Source organism: Gadus macrocephalus, chromosome 23, assembly GCF_031168955.1.
Source record: "Gadus macrocephalus chromosome 23, ASM3116895v1".
Taxonomy (NCBI): domain Eukaryota; kingdom Metazoa; phylum Chordata; class Actinopteri; order Gadiformes; family Gadidae; genus Gadus; species Gadus macrocephalus.
In genome coordinates, this window is record NC_082404.1 from 954,338 (window position 1) to 971,944 (window position 17,607).

Genomic DNA, 17,607 nt, shown 5'->3' on the forward strand with positions numbered 1-17,607 from the left:
TTATTTTTGTGCCACTGTTAATAATGAGGGTTGGGGTTAGTGAGTTGTGGGCCTTGGACAAGATGGCGGAGGCTTCACTTTGGCAGGAGAGGGCAACAGATACCAGTTATTGTGGTGGCACTGGTTTTTGATGGATGATGGTTTGTCTGGAAGTCCTTAACCTCACAATCTGCTTTCTCTTTCTGCATCATTACCATTCATTTGACCCCTTTGTGTTATCATCTTATCCATTTCTTCCTCTTTGTATGATTTCTCTTTCGACCTCCTCCCAACCCCCATCTCCTGCCCACTGTGGACCAACGGCGATCCTCCAAGCCCCTCCATTGTTTTGCTTCCTTTCTGCCCTTCCTGATTCCTATCTCCCTCAGTCCTCTTCTTCCTACTCCCTAACCTCTTTCAGTCCTCTCCTTCTTAACTCCCTTCTGTCTTCCTTTGCCTACTTACTTTTACCCTCCACCTTCTACACAATGGTTTATTTTCTTCCTTCATCCCCTGCCCTTATTACTCCACCCCTCCTTTCCAACTCCACCCCTCCGCCATGGTATCCTCCTCTTTCTCCACCTCTCCTTCTTTCTCTCTCTCTCGTCAGGCCTGACCAAAGATGGCGACGATAGTGAGAACGCTGATTCACTAGAGGAAGTGCTTGATATTTTAGCCCAGGAGGGATCCGATTGGTTCTATGGCTTCTTCACCTTCCTCCATGATGTAGTTACCTCGCCCGTAAACAGAGGGGTGATGGAGGAAGAGGAGGAGGAGGATGAGGAGGAGGGAGATGAAGACAGGCAGGCAGCGAGCCAACGGGAGGGCGGAGCGGCCTCGGATGACATGGTTGAAGGTGTCATACTTGACCTGCTGAACCAATAGGAACGAGGGATACAAAAGCCATTTCCAATAGAAAGTCTCCTTGGTTCCCATCCAATGGAAATGGTACAGGAAGTTTTTGGTCCTGCTTGATAAGCAAAGGTGTGTTTAGGACACCTTCCCAGATCTGTTTACAGAGATCTGTTGCCAGGTCAAATCAGGGAAAGAAGGATTTCACAACAATTACTGTTATGGTATAGCGCTAAGAAAATGCTAATTCATTCTTTCTGAACGTTTGTGTCCAAATGATACCATGCTTATTTACATTTAGGGAATTGAGTGCAATGTTTGTGTGCTTAAGTTGTTCCAGTCTGGTGTTATCATGCTGCACATCTGATCTGCTGAGTCCTGCTCTGGCTCCTAGTGCCACTGCAATGGAAAGGTGGTCTGATGAAGAAGCACCTTCTACATTTAGAACCTGCTTTCTAAGCACTTGATCACCGCCAGATATTTTCAAAATAAAAATGAGGTTGTGTCAACTGTACCATTGTGTTTAAATCCAGATAAAGCCACTTGAGTGTGCACTCCTGCTGTGCGCATTAAGCTTGCGGTGGTCACATGACGCCCACAGCGTCAGCAGGATGAGATGTTGTAACGGAGTAGAGATGCTAAAGGTCGGGACCGTTCGTTCAACTTAAGCTTCATCTGCCATTGGTTCTGCTTCAGAGCGATAACCATTATTAGTGTCACTGTTGCAGTTGATCAAGTGAACTTCGACCTACCCTGTCTTTTGCCTTCATATAACAAATACTGTATTACTCGGTATTAACATAGAAATCCCACTACCCACCTCTCCTTTTTAACGTATCTATAGGATACATGTGTATTGATTAACTGTCACATGCTTGTGCACCTACAGTTCTCAGGGTAACCCCTAGGGGGGTGGTCATTGTAACGCAATCCTTTTTAAAGAGTAACCAAACATTACACTGCTCATTGGCTGAAGTGTCCTTGGGATGTTGCCATAGCAGCCAGGGGCATCCCTGGGGTTCCGGGAACTGTTTAATGCTGTAAGTGTGGATAAGGGTATGGTTACTTTTTAAAGTAACCACTTTTTAAAGTATCAACCCATTTCCCGATGACCTCACTTCTATATTCTGCCTGATGTAACATCTGTAACAATAAAGTGATCATCCTCTTTATAAAAAGTTTTTGGGTAAATTATCAACATTAAATTGCCACTGGTAATGACAGTAATGACATTTTTGACCTATCAACTGTATATTTGCCAATAAGACTGTTGATGTGCTGGATGGTCACCTGGCGGTAGACGGGAAGTAGACGCAGTGTGCGCTCCCTGTGTATCAGTGCCAAGGGGAGCGCCGACACACGTTGAGCGCAGATACCCGTGGATACAAGGGTAGTCTTGCTAGACAGGAAGGGCTGAAAAACAGGGAATGCTGAAACACTGGGAGCATACACTGCGTTTACTTGGTCCAATAAGAAAGAAGAGACCTTTGATTCAGACAGGGCAGGGTCCCCGCCTCAGCGGCCCCCTGGACTGAGCCAACCCCCCCATGAGGGCATCAGCTGGGTTGTGGGGAGACGTGTCCGTTCAGGGGTCCCTACTGTTGGATTAGTCTGAGGATTCTTTGCATGGCCAACAGCAAAGGGTTTGATGTTGAGCGGCATCCTCAGAGTTTGGCAGGTAGTAGTGTGTTTAGTACACTAAAAACTTTGGGAAATGATGAACCTGCCAAAGGGTTTGCCTAGGTGTTTTTACTGCATGAACAGTTAAGTTAGTTTATATTTCTTTACACCAACCACTGCTGTGTGCATTTGCATGGTTTTACTTTGTGTTCTTACTGATTATGAGGAAACGGTTTGGAATGAAATAAGGTTATAATACATCTTCATTTAGCAACAGGCATAGAAAAAATCACAAATGAATAAATACCAGAATAAACGTCAGTGCTTATAACTTGCTGTTCAATTTGAAAGATAGTGCCAGACAAGTATTTCTGACAATCAGCACCATGGGTTATAAGTCTTTCAATTTCCAAAGTGTTGATGGTTCTTTAAAGTATATTTACTTCAAATAGGACAGTTGGCTGGGATTATAAATTGGGTTGATTTGGGATGACTCGTATAATTTTTCCCTTGTTCACGTGTCACTGACTTGGTGTCATGTCCCTCTGATCAGATGACGCAAAGCTAAATGGTGCTACTGTCCCAAAGAAAGGACTGAAAACAGGTAACTGTGTCTGTCATAGTACATCTATAGATCTCTGTGCCACGGAGACCTCTTTTAAAACCCTTTATCAATTTCTAAAAACCTTGCAGAGGAAACACAGGATGTGAAGAACATAGACCGGAGGAAAGGTAGTATCATTTGGTTTTCGTTCCATGCTTGAACCCCGACACTTGAAGTTGGCATGGCATTTAACCCAAAAATGGTTGCCTGTTTGCTTCCTCTCCACTTAAACAGTATTTAAATAAATTACGAAACCTCCAACGTTGAAAAAGCTCTGTGTGTGTGTTGGTCAACATGTCTATGAGGTGAGCTAAAGGTGTGTTTGGTGTTTGTTTGTAACTGGCGTATCAAACATAATGCAGTGTACGTATCTTATGCCCCGTTTACACCATCCCGCTAATGGCCGCTAATGGCCGATGGACCACCGATGTGGAAGTCGGGGTGATTCGGGTGACATCGGGCTAAAAATGTATGATCGGGTCAATTTATCGGGGTAGCATTTACACATACCCGATGTTATAACGATAACATAACGATGTATGCCAGGGAAGACACCCGAAGTGCGTTTGGCGTCATTTGACGTCATTTCGAATGACGCCAAACACGTCAAATGACGCGTTTGGCGTCATTTCGGGAGAAGGCAAAGGGGAGACTGATATTTATTTATATATTTATTTATATTACAATAGCGATTTTATAATAATAGAACGCCGGTTCTAAATGGGCGAAGTACCCTGTAATTATAAAAGTAGGACATCCATCCATCACCCCCTATTTATACCCAAGTGGCAGATTGAGGGTCTTCCTTAACACAATCTGGTCACTCACAATCGTTATTTGTCTAGGGTTCTCGAGGGTCTTTCGTGTGTTGAGGTTGCCGATATAAAGACGATAAAACACGATAAAGCGCGGAAGATTAACGAATATAGCCGATGTGCCCAGGAAAATTCCCGAACGATTTGCGATGTCATACGTTATACTCCCGTTCTATTCCAGATTATAGCCGATTAGCCCATAGCAACACCTGGTAACCGATTCTACCCCGATAGACCCAAAATTAACAAACATGTTCGTTCTTTGCCGATGTTGCCCGTTGTTGCCCGATCATTGAGCATTTCTTCCCGTTTCTTCCCGTTGTCTAACGATGTTCCCGGGAAGAGTAACGGTGTTTCCCGATGCAACCACGCTATTTGCCGATGTTATAACGATAGCTGCTGATTTAGCCATCGGGCACCATCGGGGCCCACTATCGGGTAGGTGTAAACAGGGCATAAGGGCCTTAGAGAAACAGACACTCAAAAGTGCAGTTGTAATTGTGCTTGGGCCCGGTTCTACCTTTGAACTTTGTATTTGCATGTTGTATTTGTCCGATTTTTCAAAAAGTAAAGTGTGTGTTTGTGAAGATTTAAAGTTTAGTTAATACAACATACAAAAAATGTATGTTGACCCTTTCAAAGAGTGTGTGTGTGTGTGTGTGTGTGTGTGTGTGTGTGTGTGTGTGTGTGTGTGTGTGTGTGTTCGTGTGTGTGACACCAGAAAAGGTCATTGAGGTTCTTCTTCCAGACATTGAACTACCAAGAGGTAACAATCCGTTTTTGTCTTTTAGTGTGTGTCTTTTATGTATTTGTCTCCTATGTAAAGCCTTGTGACTAGTGGTGTTTTGGAGGCAGATGTACGACTTGCAGATATGGAAAGTAAAGTTTCCTGCAGTCTGAGGTCACTGATCTGCTAACCAGCAGAACTGAAGAGTTTTGCTGGTGAGCAGTGGATGACTTAAAGTGGAAGCGCTGCAGCTCCTGCAGTTCATGATCAGAGGTCTGATACTCTCCTCTCTGCTCTCTCTCAGAGGAGAAGGTCCCTGGTTGGAACAGATCTGGAGGTACTAGCCCCCGTCAAGCATGAAGGAAGTATAGGCTGGGCCTGGCTCTAGCGGTTCTTTGGGTGCTCTACTGGGTGCTCTATTGCGGTGCTCTATTAGGGTACTCTACTTGGGTGTGCTATAGGGGTGCTCTACTGTAGTGCTCTATTATGGTGTTCTATAGTGGTGCTCTCTGAGTGAGGTGTTGCATGGCTTGAGTTTGTGTTGGTCTTCAAACAGACCTTTCTGCTGTACTGTAATGCCGCTTTTCCACCGCACATGTAGCTCGACTCGACACGACTCGACACGACACGACTCGACACGGTAGCAGCACGGGTGCTTTTCCACCGCAAATAGTACCTCCTGGACGTGGACGTGGGCGGGGTCGGCTGCGCGAAAGGGCCGTGACGTATTTGTGTACGCGACGCAAACAACACATACGCAACCCACACATGGACAGAACCCACATAACAACAATGGAGGACATCGATTGCATTACTATTATTAGCTGGCATGTTGAAGAAGTTGGAGAAGTGGAACATGTTGGCTGCGGCGCTGCTATGGATGTTACCAGCATGGTTGCCATGTCGCTCTCGTGACTTCGTCACACTCTCTGGCCAATCAGTCGCCGGCCGTCTGCCGACGTCACCTTTTAACATCGGCTCAGCTCGCTTGGAACCTAGAGCGAGTAGGTACTAGAAAAAGCAGCCACTTCAGGTACCAGATACCATGCTACCGCGGTGGAAACGCAAAAAATGCGAGCTGAGTCGAGTCGTGTCGAGTCGTGTCGAGCTGGTACCATGCAGTGGAAAAGCGGCATAAGAGTCTGGTGGTGAGGGGGACCAAAAGCCTGGCCAAGCCCTGGTATGAAACCTAACATCCCATGATTCTGACACTCAATTACTAACTGCACTACCTAAATAAACTACCGGTACTGAATGCTGGTTTTGATGCCTTCTTCCTGTTACATAAGTTGATGTTGGCTATTCACCTCGAGTGGCTTGCCGTTGAGTGCCTTGCCCAAAGACTTTGGCTTTGATGAGTCGTTGACCAACTGACCTCCATCCTGCATCTGAGACGTCACATGTCTGCATGTTTGCCTGCTGTTCTGAGCCTTCTGCGGTACTCCGCCATTAAATGTCTCTGGTGTTCTCAACCCCCGCCACCCGCCCAAGATGAGCTGCCCAAGGGCCTGGGGTTGAAGGTGCGCTCAACGCTCCACCAGCAGCTCAGGAGCCTCTACCAGAGGATGGAGGCAAAGAAGATCTCCCGGTTGGTGCTGGGGGAGGTCCGGGCCGTCCTGGAGGTGGAGGAGGAGGCCAGTGAGCTCGCCTTGGCCTTGAAGATGAAGAGGCTGGAGGCCGCGCACAAGGCCCACCACATCCTCAGAGAGGAGGAGCGGAGACGAGCCGAGGAGGAGGAGAACATCAGAAGAATGGCAGAAAAGAGACGAGAGGAGGTGCGCAAGAAGGAAGCAGAGGAGGATAAGAGGAGAGAGGAGGCACAAAGAGTAGCAGAGGAGAAGAGAAAGGAGGAGGAATGCAAGAAGGAGGTACAAAGAGTAGCGGTGGAGAAGAGAAAGGAGGAGGAACGCAAGAAGGAGGCACAAAGAGTTGCGGAGGAGAAGAGAAAGGAGGAGGAATGCAAGAAGGAGGCACAAAGACTAGCTGAGGAGAAGAGAAAGGAGGAAGAGCGCAAGAAGGAGGCACAAAGAGTAGCGGAGGAGAAGAGAAAGGAGGAGGAAAGCAAGAAGGAGGCACAAAGAGTAGCGGAGGAGAAGAGAAAAGATGAGGCACGCAAGAAGAAGGCACAAAGAGTAGCAGAGGAGAAGAGAAAGGAGGAGGAACGCAAGAAGGAGGTACAAAGAGTAGCGGTGGAGAAGAGAAAAGAGGAGGAATGCAAGAAGGAGGCACAAAGAGTAGCTGAGGAGAAGAGAAAAGAGGAAGAGCGCAAGAAGGAGGCACAAAGAGTAGCTGAGGAGAAGAGAAAGGAGGAGGAACGCAAGAAGGAGGCACAAAGATTAGCGGAGGAGAGGAGAAAGGAGGAAGAACACAAGAAAAAAGAAGAGGAGATAAGAAAGGACGAAGAGCGCAAAAAGGAGGCAGAGCGATTAGCCGAGAAGAGAAAGGAGGAGGAACGCCAGAGAGAGGAGAAGTTAGCGGAGGAGAAGAGACGAGAAGAGGAGCGCAAGAAGGAGGCAAAGAGATTAGCAGAGGAGGAGAGAGAGGGGGACAAGCGCAGGATAGTGGCAGAGAGGCTGGAAAAGGAGAGAATAGAGAAAGAGGAGAGGGAGCGTACGGCCAGGGTGAAGAAAGAGAGGGAGAAACTGGTGAAGGAGAAGGAGGCCCGGGAGGAGAGAGAACTCCAGGAGAAGGAGAGATTATCACGAGAAAAAGGGAAGGAAGAAAGAGAACTGAAGGAAAAAGAGAGACTCACCCGGGAGAGGGAGAGAGCGGAGAGGGAGAGATTGTTAGAACAGGCTGCTAAAGAGAAAGCAATGAGGGAACAGATGGAAGAAATACGCATTGCAAAAGAAAGAGAGAGTCTGGCACTCAAGAAAGAAAAGATAGAAAGAGCAGAGAGGGAGAGACAAGCTAAAGAAAGAGAGAGACTGGCCTTGGAGAAAGCAAATATAGAGAGAGAGAGACTCTTGAAGGAGAGGGAGAGACTGGCCCTGGAGAAAGCAAAGATAGAAAGACAGAGAGCAGAGAGAGAGAGAGACTTGAAGGAGATGGAGAGACTGGCCCTGGAGAAAGCAAAGGTAGACATAGAGAGAGCAGAAAGAGAGAGACTAGCAAATGAGGGAGAGAGACTGGTCCTAGAGAAAGCAAAGATGGAAAGAGAGAGGGTAGAAAGAGAGAGAGTAGCAAAGGAGAGGGAGAGACTGGCTTTTGCAAAAGCAAAGATAGAAAGAGAGATAGCTGAACAGGGCCGACAGGAAAGAGAGAGACTTTCCCTGGAGAAGACAAGGGTGGAAAGAGAGAGAGTCATGAAGGAAAGAGAGGGACTGGCCAAAGAAAGAGAGAGACTGGTCGTAGAGAAAGAAAAGATGGAAAGAGAGAGAGCAGAAAGAGAGAGACTAGCAAAGGAGAGGGAGAGACTGGTCCTAGAGAAAGCAAAGATGGAAAGAGAGAGGGTAGAAAGAGAGAGACTAGCAAAGGAGAGGGGGAGACTGGCTCTTGAAAAAGCAAAGATAGAAAGAGAGATAGCTGAACAGGACCGACAGGAAAGAGAGAGACTTTCCCTGGAGAAGACAAGGGTGGAAAGAGAGAGAGCAGAGAGGGAGAGAGCCATGAAGGAAAGAGAGCGACTGGCCAAAGAAAGAGAGAGACTGGTCGTAGAGAAAGAAAAGATGGAAAGAGAGAGAGCAGAAAGAGAGAGACCGGTAAAGGAGAGGGAGAGACTGGTCCTAGAGAAAGAAAAAATGGAAAGAGAGAGAACAGAGAGGGAGAGACTCTTGAAGGAGAGGGAGAGTCTGGCTCTTGCAAAAGCAAAGATAGAAGGAGAGATAGCTGAACAGGACCGACAGGAAAGAGAGAGACTTTCCCTGGAGAAGACAAGGGTGGAAAGAGAGAGAGCAGAGAGGGAGAGAGTCATGAAGGAAAGAGAGGGACTGGCCAAAGAAAGAGAGGAGAAAGAGAGGATGTGGCGAAAGAGAGCGGAACAAAAGAGACAAGCCCAGGAGAGTGAGAGAGCAGGGGGAGAGGAGGAAAAGAGGCAGCAGAAGGAGACTGAGAGAATCGCCCGAGAGAGAGAAGGAATGGCCAAGCAGCAACAGCGGGTGGCGAGGGAGAGAGGCGAGAGGGAGAGAGCGGAAAGAGAGCGCAGCACTATAGAGTGCCAGAGAGTGGCCAAGGAGGGAGATGAAAATCTGGAGCGAGAGAGGACGGATAGAGAGAAGCAGTGGATGGCGGGAGAGCTGAGAGAGAAGCAGAGGATGGAGGGAGAGTTGAGAGAGAGGCAGAGGATGGATGGAGAGCTGAAAGAGAGGCAGAGGATGGCGGGAGAGCTGAGGGAGAGGCAGAGGATGGATGGAGAGCTGAGAGAGAAGCAGAGGATGGAGGTGGAGCGGGCGTCCACGGAGAAGCAGCAGGTTGGGTTAGCCAGGGAAAGAGCTGCCAAGAACAAGGAGACGGAGAATGTTCCTGAAGGAAAGGGGAGAGTGGGGCTGGCACCGGAGAGGGACACCAGGCATGGGGACCAGGCCAGGCCTCAGGTATAGTCCTCCGTCAGGGGAGGCCCAAGGCCAGCGGAGCAGGGGCTTACCAACATCGCAAAGACAAACTAGTGGCATCCGGCACACACTGATGATGTCACGACATTGCCCCCAGAGGAGCAGGCTCGCTGTGTTAACACTGCACGTTGTGCAGCACCATATTCTGTTGCATTTACCATGACCAAGTGGTGAGGTGCACCAGGCCGATGGTTACATTATCCATGGAGTTGTAAGGTGTTGAATCCACCAAGGCTAGGCCAGGTTGATGCTGCACACACTGTACCGAAACAATATGGATGCTTTGTTACGTACTCCATTCTGACTCCATTCAGTTCAATTACAGCAATCGGCGGTTTGTTACCATTTCTTGCGGTTCTATTTTATGTCAAAGGATTTTAACATCATTCTTTATAATAAGTGGAATTCTCTCTCTCTTTCTCTTTCTCTCTACCTCTTTCTCTCTCTTTCTACCTCTACCTTTATCTCTCTTTCTCTCTCTTTCTACCTCTACCTTTATCTCTCTCTCTCTCTCTCTCTCTCTCTCTCTCTCTCTCTCTCTCTCTCTCTGTCGTTTTTGGGGGGAAGGTTCTTTCCTTTTTATTTTATTTGTTTCCTTTTCGTTGTAGCTTAGTAGAAATGGGCCAGTCCTCTCTGAGGCAGTGTCTACGTCCTGGAGTTAGAGGCACAGAGAACAGAACGGGTGGCTAGGACTGTCGAGCTTTACCTTGAAATCCCCTTGGCAGCAACTCACTGGTCAGGAGAAAAAAAAGGCTCAGTAGGAACTTCAACAGAGCGCCTCACCTGGATCAGAGGAATGTGTACTGTATATGACACCTATATATGCAGTTGAAGGTGTTATTACCGCATGTTGTAATGCCTAATATGTAAATGATTAATATTTTTGAAGGACTATTAAATAAATGCTTAACATAAATTGTGTCAATCGAGTTTATTGTTGAACTGTTTTCTGCTAGACTGGGTACCCCCAGTCAATTTTGCCGGCGATTTGAATTCACCCTGCAGCAGGGGCTGGAGAGGCGCAATATTTTTCTTCCTGTTCCCGATCTACTTTTACTGGAGCCAATCACCAAGCTGGCTTACCCCCCTGGCGCGCTATTGGCTGGTTTAACACAACAGTAAAGCAGCGATTGCAAATTCGTTCCGATTTTCCCAACTCTCGCACAAACATCAACCCTAATGCCTGCAAACCTGTCGGCGATGCTTATAGGCTTCTTATCTTAAACAAAAATATCTCTTGAGTGACTATCTACCCTCCACTTTCATATTAATTTTGCACAACCTGCAAAAAAGGTTTGCTGCCATTGTCAACCCATTGTGTAACAAAACAATCACGTTTGTTGACACCTGGAGTTTTACCGTCACTCTGCATAGTACGTTGATTGGTTCAAGGACTATCCAATTGCGTAAAGAGTCATTTGAACTACAACCATTGATCACGCTTCTGTGCTGAAGAAAATTACAGCAGCCTCCCCAGACCAACGTGCAATCTATGATTGAGCTAGGTCTGGCAATAACCAGGCTAGTTTCTGCAGTAGTTTGGTTATGTTTGGACCTGGATATTAGAATGAGGCTGGTCAGCAGTTTTTTGTAACAATTAATTTCATTATATTAAATATCTGAACTATATAAAGTTTCTTGTTTTTGTATCTAAGAGTCATGGAATCCTGCCTGTTGTTGCTATAGTATCAATCCTGCTCATCCATCAACAATAGGCTCAAATGGTCTATCGTCAATCTGTTTACTTGAATATTATAATTCTATTATAATATTTAGACTTTAGGCTAATTCCTGTCTTGCCTTCGTTATAGTATGTCAGCTTATGTTATATCCTTTACTGATAGCAGGTCAGAGTATGTATTAGTCCCCAGGCGGTCATTGCTCTTGAGAAAGTGCTTTCCTTTGAAACGTGGGAACAGGATCCTGTGATTTTAGATTAGAGGTTGGGATCCAGAGATAACTGTTCAACTCCTTATGATGGTTGGACCTCACATAGACAGTAATAAAGATGTGTTGAAGTCGTTGAGCGGTTCTTTATTTCTAATGAACCTCTTTTGAACAAACAGGTTTGAAAGACCCAGTGACATTTGAAGTGGGAGGGCGGCCTGCTGAGGAACACGGTGAGAGAACACATGCTTAGCAATCATTCAAGAACCCTGACCCACCCGGAGGGGCCCCCGTCCCTCACGGAGAGGCCCCCGTCTGGCCAAGTGGGCTCTCGTCTAAGAGCCCACTGGGCCAGACGGGGGAGGAACATAGACCTGACCAAACACACTCATCTGTGCACTCTTGAGACACATCGCCAGTCTTGGTCTAAAGACTGGATATCGGATAACATGTCCCTCTATCAGTGTCTAATATTGATGTTGTTGTGAAACCTTGTCCAATATGTAAACAAAACTAAGAAGCAGAAAGGGGCAATATAAATATCATCATGGATATCAGTGTGTGTTGCCGTCTGAAAGAAATCAAATATGTCTCTGAAATAAATCAGATTTGATTGTAGGCTATAATATCAAACTTAATAGGCAACATAAGTGTTAGGGTTGTTGTGTCATCAATCTAGACTCTAGCGCTTCATGAGGTAAAGACACACCTTCAAGCGGGAAGCCCGGTTGTAATGGAGATGCTAACCCAGACGCGTATAAGCGTAGTATAATTAAGCAATAGATCACGCCAGGCTGTGGTATGTGCTCATTATACCACTGTTAAGGGGCGTTGTCCGGCCCCGACGCGCAGCGGAGGGCCGGCGACCCCCTTCACAGTGGTATAATGAGCACATGCCACTGACTGAAGTGATCTATTGCTTTTATACAACGGTTACTATTATGGCGAAACGAAAGTCATAGACACACTACATTTAAAAAGAAACCAAGAAAGTCAAAATAGCCGTTTTATTAAAGAATACAAAAAAGTAGTCCCTCCTGGCTGCCGCTATGCATCGACGGTCGCTATGCAACACACTTTAGCGTCCCTCCGAGAGAAGGCTCCGATAGAGCGGTTCGCCGGCAATTTATCCTATGGAGCAGTTCACTTGCCGTGTGCCTAAGCTTTCGTTAGTCTCTCCATCGCCTTGCTCACTCCCGGAGTAACAACATTTACACGCTCTCCATCATCCAACATATGTTTTACTTTGTAACTGTTTCTACTTCCAGGCGCGGAGTGATATGCAAACTTTCACAAAATGATCGGGCGTCATAGCAGTTATGTATACGCTCATTATACAACAGTTGGGAACCAATCAGATCGCTGGATTTAGGTCCCCCGTTGTATAATGAATTATTAGGCCCATGTCACTCCCAACACCCTCATCATACACTACATGTCACTCATCATACACTACATATCACTCCTAACAGACTCATCATACACTACACGTCACTCCTAACACACTCATCATACACAACATATCACTCCTAACAGACTCATCATACACTACATGTCACTCCTAACACACATCATACACTACATGGCTCTCCTAACTAACTCGTACACTAGATGATTTTCTTGCTAGAATAACTACTCACACAGCTGTGTACACTTTTTACCATCTCATGTTCCCCGATCTCACACACACACAGACACACACACAGATACGTACACACACACACACATGGACACCCACAGACGTGGAAGTGCTCCAGGCTAGGTATTGTGCTCTACCTTTTTAGACAAAAGCCAGGGGGTTCGGGTTACCAGTCTATTATGAAGGGCCTATTGGGTGCGGTCCCTGAGTCAGAGCAGAATCTGGGCTGAGGTGTAGTTGTTCTGGAAGACATGTTGAGCAGGAAGAGGCTCAGAGGCCCACACCCTGCAGCGTGGCGCTCTTTAGAACTCCTGATGTAGATACCGCTACATCTTTACACCATCACAAGTCGCTCAAACATGAAGGAATCAATGAGCACACACCACTGGCCAATACAACCAACGAGCTGATTACAGCATCCTTGGGGGCTGGACCACATGCTGCAGATATAGAATACAGGGACACTAAACCTGCACAAAGTCACTTCCACTGCTCAATCATTTGGGGACCAAATTATTGGACGTCGAGTGTTGCTTTTGTAAATACAAAGTAAATCTTGATATTCATACTGAAATAGGTCACTAAAATAGAATTTAATATCTAAACATGCTGCACCATAGATGAGATCCAGACACCTCTAATGAGGATTCAACGGTTTGCTTGGAGTGTATTTCAATGAATTAATCTCACACCTTCAAAAAGAGGAATCAGCAAAGTAATCCCTGTGTTCCTGTTCCCAGACCGGGCCCCCCCTGCTGACACCCAGGACCCAGACCGGGACCGCCCTGCTGACACCCAGGACCCAGGCCAGGTCCGCCCTGATGACACCCAGGACCCAGACCGGGACCGCCCTGCTGACACCCAGGACCCAGGTGAGCTGATTCCTTCTCCCTCCTCTTGTGAGCCGGAGTTCTTTGGTACTTTTTGGTGCTCTGTGTGTAAGCCTCTCTGTGTGTAGGGGCGCACTCACACTAGGCCATCTGTACCGTGCCCAAGTCCGTTTCACACCTGTACCGTGCTCAAGTACGATTGCCCCCCCTGCTGCGCTGGCCTGTGCTCACACTAGGCAATCTCAACTGGGCCTGAGTACGGTTGCACAAGTAGAACAACACAGAGAATACAGTTGACACTTAACTGACTTTGTTGCTTATTTGGAGCCGTTCTACTCAGCTACAGCCCTCTCTCATTGAGCGTATTTACACTGCCAAATTGGCCGTTTTATGCACGCCTTTTTCGCGGCACGGTCCGCGCATTTACACTCGCTGTTGTAAATTTTCTGCTCGAGCTAGAACCCCAATTTACCCTCCCGGACCCTGCACACATTTGTGGTTTATTGGGTTTCATTCTGTTGTAAAAGTGACAGCTCCGCAGTTCCAGGGGGGAGGGCTTGGGTAGTGGTGTTGCTGCGCTGTCTCCACAGAGACAATTCAGCGATGTGATCATGAGCAGTTGACTTCTAACTTGAGAGAAAGTGAAATCCGCGAGCTGCTGATCATGTGAGAGAAGGTGATGCAGTCGTATTAAACAAAGACGCTGAAAGATGGTGCGATCTACGAGAGAGACGCAGAGGAACTGTCCTTACGAGGCTTTTGTCGGGAAAAAAAACAAGTTGTCAGCAAAATAAAGAATATGTTGGCGTTTTTGTACTGGTAAATAGTTAGTTGCGTTTGTAGCCTACACTCACACGTGAACTTATTCTTGCATGCGGGTGTCTTCATTCATCAAAATATATAAACATTCGGGAGTGTGCAAATTATTCCTTCTCCAGTGAACAAAGAAAGCCCGTGCCGTGACAAACGGGGTATTTTGATAAAAAACTCAACTTCACTATCGCCCCAACGTGAAACGCTAGCCTTCATGTTTATTGTTTAATGGAAAAGAAGGGTTGCATGGACTATACGTCATCCAGCTCAGGTTGTGTAGCCGTACGTGTGCGCGTGTCGGCTCATTAGCACCTACCGTGGCCTGAGCACACCTCTCCCAAGTGTGCTCAGGCCACGGAATTGAAGTGGACTTGAGTACGGTTGGCGTGCTCACACTAGCCAAACGATCTAGACCTGAGCACGGTACAGGTGTGAAACGGACTTGGGCATGGTACAGATGGCCTAGTGCGGGTGCGCCCCTAGGTCTTTCTCTCTCTTTCTTTGTGTAGGCCTCTCTCTCCCTCTGTTTATGCCCCTCTCTCTATCTGTGTGCAGGCCTATTTGTGTGTATAGGGGCGCACTCACACTAGGCCATGTACCGTACTCAAGTACGTTTGCCCCCTAAAGTCTAGATCGTTTGGCTAGTGTGAGCACACCATCCGTACTCAAGTACAGTTCAATTCCGTGGCCTGAGTACACTTCGGAGAGGTGTGCTCAGGCCACGGTACAGATGCTAATGAGCCGACACGAGCATACGCACGGATACGCAACCTGAGCTGGATGACGTATAGTCCATGCGACACTTCTATCCCATAAACAATAAACATGGCGGCAAGCGGCTCACGTGTGGGTTCACGTTGGTGCAATGTTGAGTGTTTGATCAAAAATCCTCCATTCGTCACAGTGCAGGCTTTCTTGGTTCCCTTGAGAAGGCGGGGCTGCGCACGGAGTCTAGACCTCTTTAGAACAATTTGCATACTCCCGAATGTTTTTATTTTTTTAGGAATGAAGACACCCGCTTGCAAGAATAATTTTGTTTAATACTTTGTTTAATACGACCGCATAACCTTCTCTCACATGATCAGCAGCTCGCGGATTTCACTTTCTGAACTGCTGATGATGATATCGCTGCGTTATCTCTTTGGAGACATTCTAAAGAGGTCTAGACTAAGCTGCGTTGTACTCAGTTGCGTTGTCTCTGTGGAGACAACGCTGCGATATCCCCCCCTGGAACCACGGAGCTGTCGCATTTACATCAGAATGAAACCCAATATACCGCCAATTTGTGCAGGGTCCGGGCGGGTAAATTGGGGTGCTATGTCAAGCAGGCAATTTAATTTTTTACCTTGGGTAGTGTAAAGGCGTGGAAGAGGTGTGTGTAGACCTCTTTGTGTGTAGGCCTCTCTGTGTAGGCTTCTCTCTGTGTAGGCCTCTCTCTCTTTATGTGTAGGCCTCTCTCTCTCTGTGTGTGTAGGCCTCTCTGTGTGTGTAGGCCTGCCTGTGTCTCAGGGCCTCTCTCGCTGGGAAGAGAGTGTGTGTGTGTGTCTGTGTGTAGGCCTCTCTCTCTCTCTCACTCTCTCTCCATAGGCTCCTCTTGTGTAGGCCTCTCTGTGTCGAGGCCTTTCTGTATGTAGGCCTCTCGCTCTCTCTCTGTGTGTAGGCCTTCTTTTTCTCTGTGTAGGCTTTAGGGGTGCAACGGATCGCAAAACTCACGGTTCGGATCGTGTCACGGTTTTTGAGTCACGGGTCGGATCATTTTCAACAACAACAACAAAAAAGATGATTACAAGACAAATGTGACTTTAAATAAAATCTTCAAATGTGTAAAAACAAAATAAAGTGAAAAATTAGGTAATAATCCTGCGTCCTTTAAGCATAGTAAATATTTTAAAGAATTGCTTGTGTCCACATGAAATAAAAACTTATAAAAAATAATTTAAACAAAATAAAGTGCAATCTGAGGCATTATTCCTTCTTCTTTTTAACATGGATAGTAAATAAAAATAAAAAAAACTTTCGAAAGGAAGCACAGACAACCGGGCGAAAAGACTACAACCAAACATAAACAGCCCATTTCCGCTTCCGGTTCCGGTATGGTTTCTGTTCAATGGGATTTACGAAACGCAGAATAAAACACGACAGAAACTGTATTTCGCTACGATACTTGATTAGGAACATCAACGAACACCACTAACCACTCGGTGAGTTGCACATTTCTGAAAACAAACGTTTAGGGTAGTTTTAAGGACAGGTTTGTGAATGCCCAAAGCCAGCCATTCTGAAGCAGGCAGGGGCGAATCGAAATGAGCCAAATACCTGAGACAGGACCAATAGTCAACATTTGGTGTGTCAACCACTATATTTGATCCTAGGCAAACCAGAAAGGGTTGTCTGTCTGTCTTTCTGCCTGTCTGAGGTCAGACAATCTGAAGTGTCGCAGCACCAAAGTAGTAGCGTGCATAGGATGAATATTGAGCTCACCTTGGGACTGCAGTTTGAGGCTCATTTCTAACATCCTGATGCCACATGGCCATACCATGACATAACAGAGTGTGTGTGTGTGTGTGTGTGTGTGTGTGTGTGTGTGTGTGTGTGTGTGTCTGAACGGATCATCTTGTGTTCCTCCAGCGGTCCGCCCCCAGCCCCCTCTGGTGGAGGACTTTGTTCCAGGTCGGTGCCATCATCTAACATTGAACTTTAAAGATATTTCAATGTTCAAATACAGATCTCTTTTGACCTACAATATACTGTTATTTATTCAAATGTTCTATATTTTTTGTAGATGACCCCAGAGAAGACAGTGGACATCCATATGGTCTGCCAGACGTATTTATATATATATATATATATATATATACCGTAATTTCCTGATCAATAAGGGCACCTGAATATAAGCCGCACCCACTGAATTTTTCAAAAATAATTATTTTGAACATAAATAAGCCCCACATGTCTATAAGCCGCAGGTGTCTACCGGAACATTGAACCTAATGAACTTTACACAGGCTTTAACGAAACACGGCTTGTAACAAAAATAAAAAAATAGCGGTAAACAGCCTACCAAGAAAGTAATTGGTCAATATCTTCCTCCTCTTGCGCATTGAAACCACTGAAGTCATCTCCTTCGGTGTCAGAGTTGAATAGCCTCAGAATTGCTTCATCCGATGTTGGATCATTTTCATTGTCGCTCTCGTCCCTTTCATCCAGAGGCAAATTCCCTGTTGAGCTAATGCTGACCTCTTCAACACTTGTCATCCAAGTAGGGGTGTACGGTATAAACGGGGCTGAAGG

The 17,607-nt window shown here is 46.5% G+C and overlaps 2 protein-coding genes across 17 annotated transcripts in view; both read left to right on the forward strand.

Annotated features, from left to right (window-relative positions):
• LOC132452079 (aspartyl/asparaginyl beta-hydroxylase-like) overlaps positions 1 to 17,607 on the forward strand; it is a 41,968-nt gene that overhangs the window by 9,712 nt on the left and 14,649 nt on the right. For 7 of the 15 annotated variants that reach the window (XM_060044452.1, XM_060044455.1, XM_060044459.1 and 4 more), the window contains 4 exons: positions 11,214 to 11,267; positions 13,414 to 13,545; positions 16,945 to 16,986; positions 17,099 to 17,131. In XM_060044452.1, the coding sequence (XP_059900435.1) occupies positions 11,214 to 11,267; positions 13,414 to 13,545; positions 16,945 to 16,986; positions 17,099 to 17,131 (261 nt within the window). The remainder of the gene's footprint in view (positions 1 to 11,213; positions 11,268 to 13,413; positions 13,546 to 16,944; positions 16,987 to 17,098; positions 17,132 to 17,607) is intronic. The other 8 variants (XM_060044453.1, XM_060044458.1, XM_060044463.1 and 5 more) reach the window with 5 other exon arrangements.
• LOC132452078 (trichohyalin-like) lies at positions 860 to 10,063 on the forward strand. 2 transcript variants are annotated; one of them, XM_060044451.1, is made up of 6 exons: positions 860 to 3,055; positions 3,145 to 3,183; positions 4,592 to 4,636; positions 4,902 to 4,934; positions 6,089 to 6,465; positions 6,517 to 10,063. In XM_060044451.1, the coding sequence occupies exons 5-6, from the start codon at positions 6,163 to 6,165 to the stop codon at positions 9,133 to 9,135; spliced, it is 2,922 nt and encodes a 973-aa protein (XP_059900434.1). In that variant the 5' UTR covers positions 860 to 3,055; positions 3,145 to 3,183; positions 4,592 to 4,636; positions 4,902 to 4,934; positions 6,089 to 6,162; the 3' UTR covers positions 9,136 to 10,063. The 2 variants fall into 2 exon arrangements, with proteins under 2 accessions (XP_059900434.1, XP_059900432.1); XM_060044449.1 differs by having other exon boundaries at positions 6,089 to 10,063.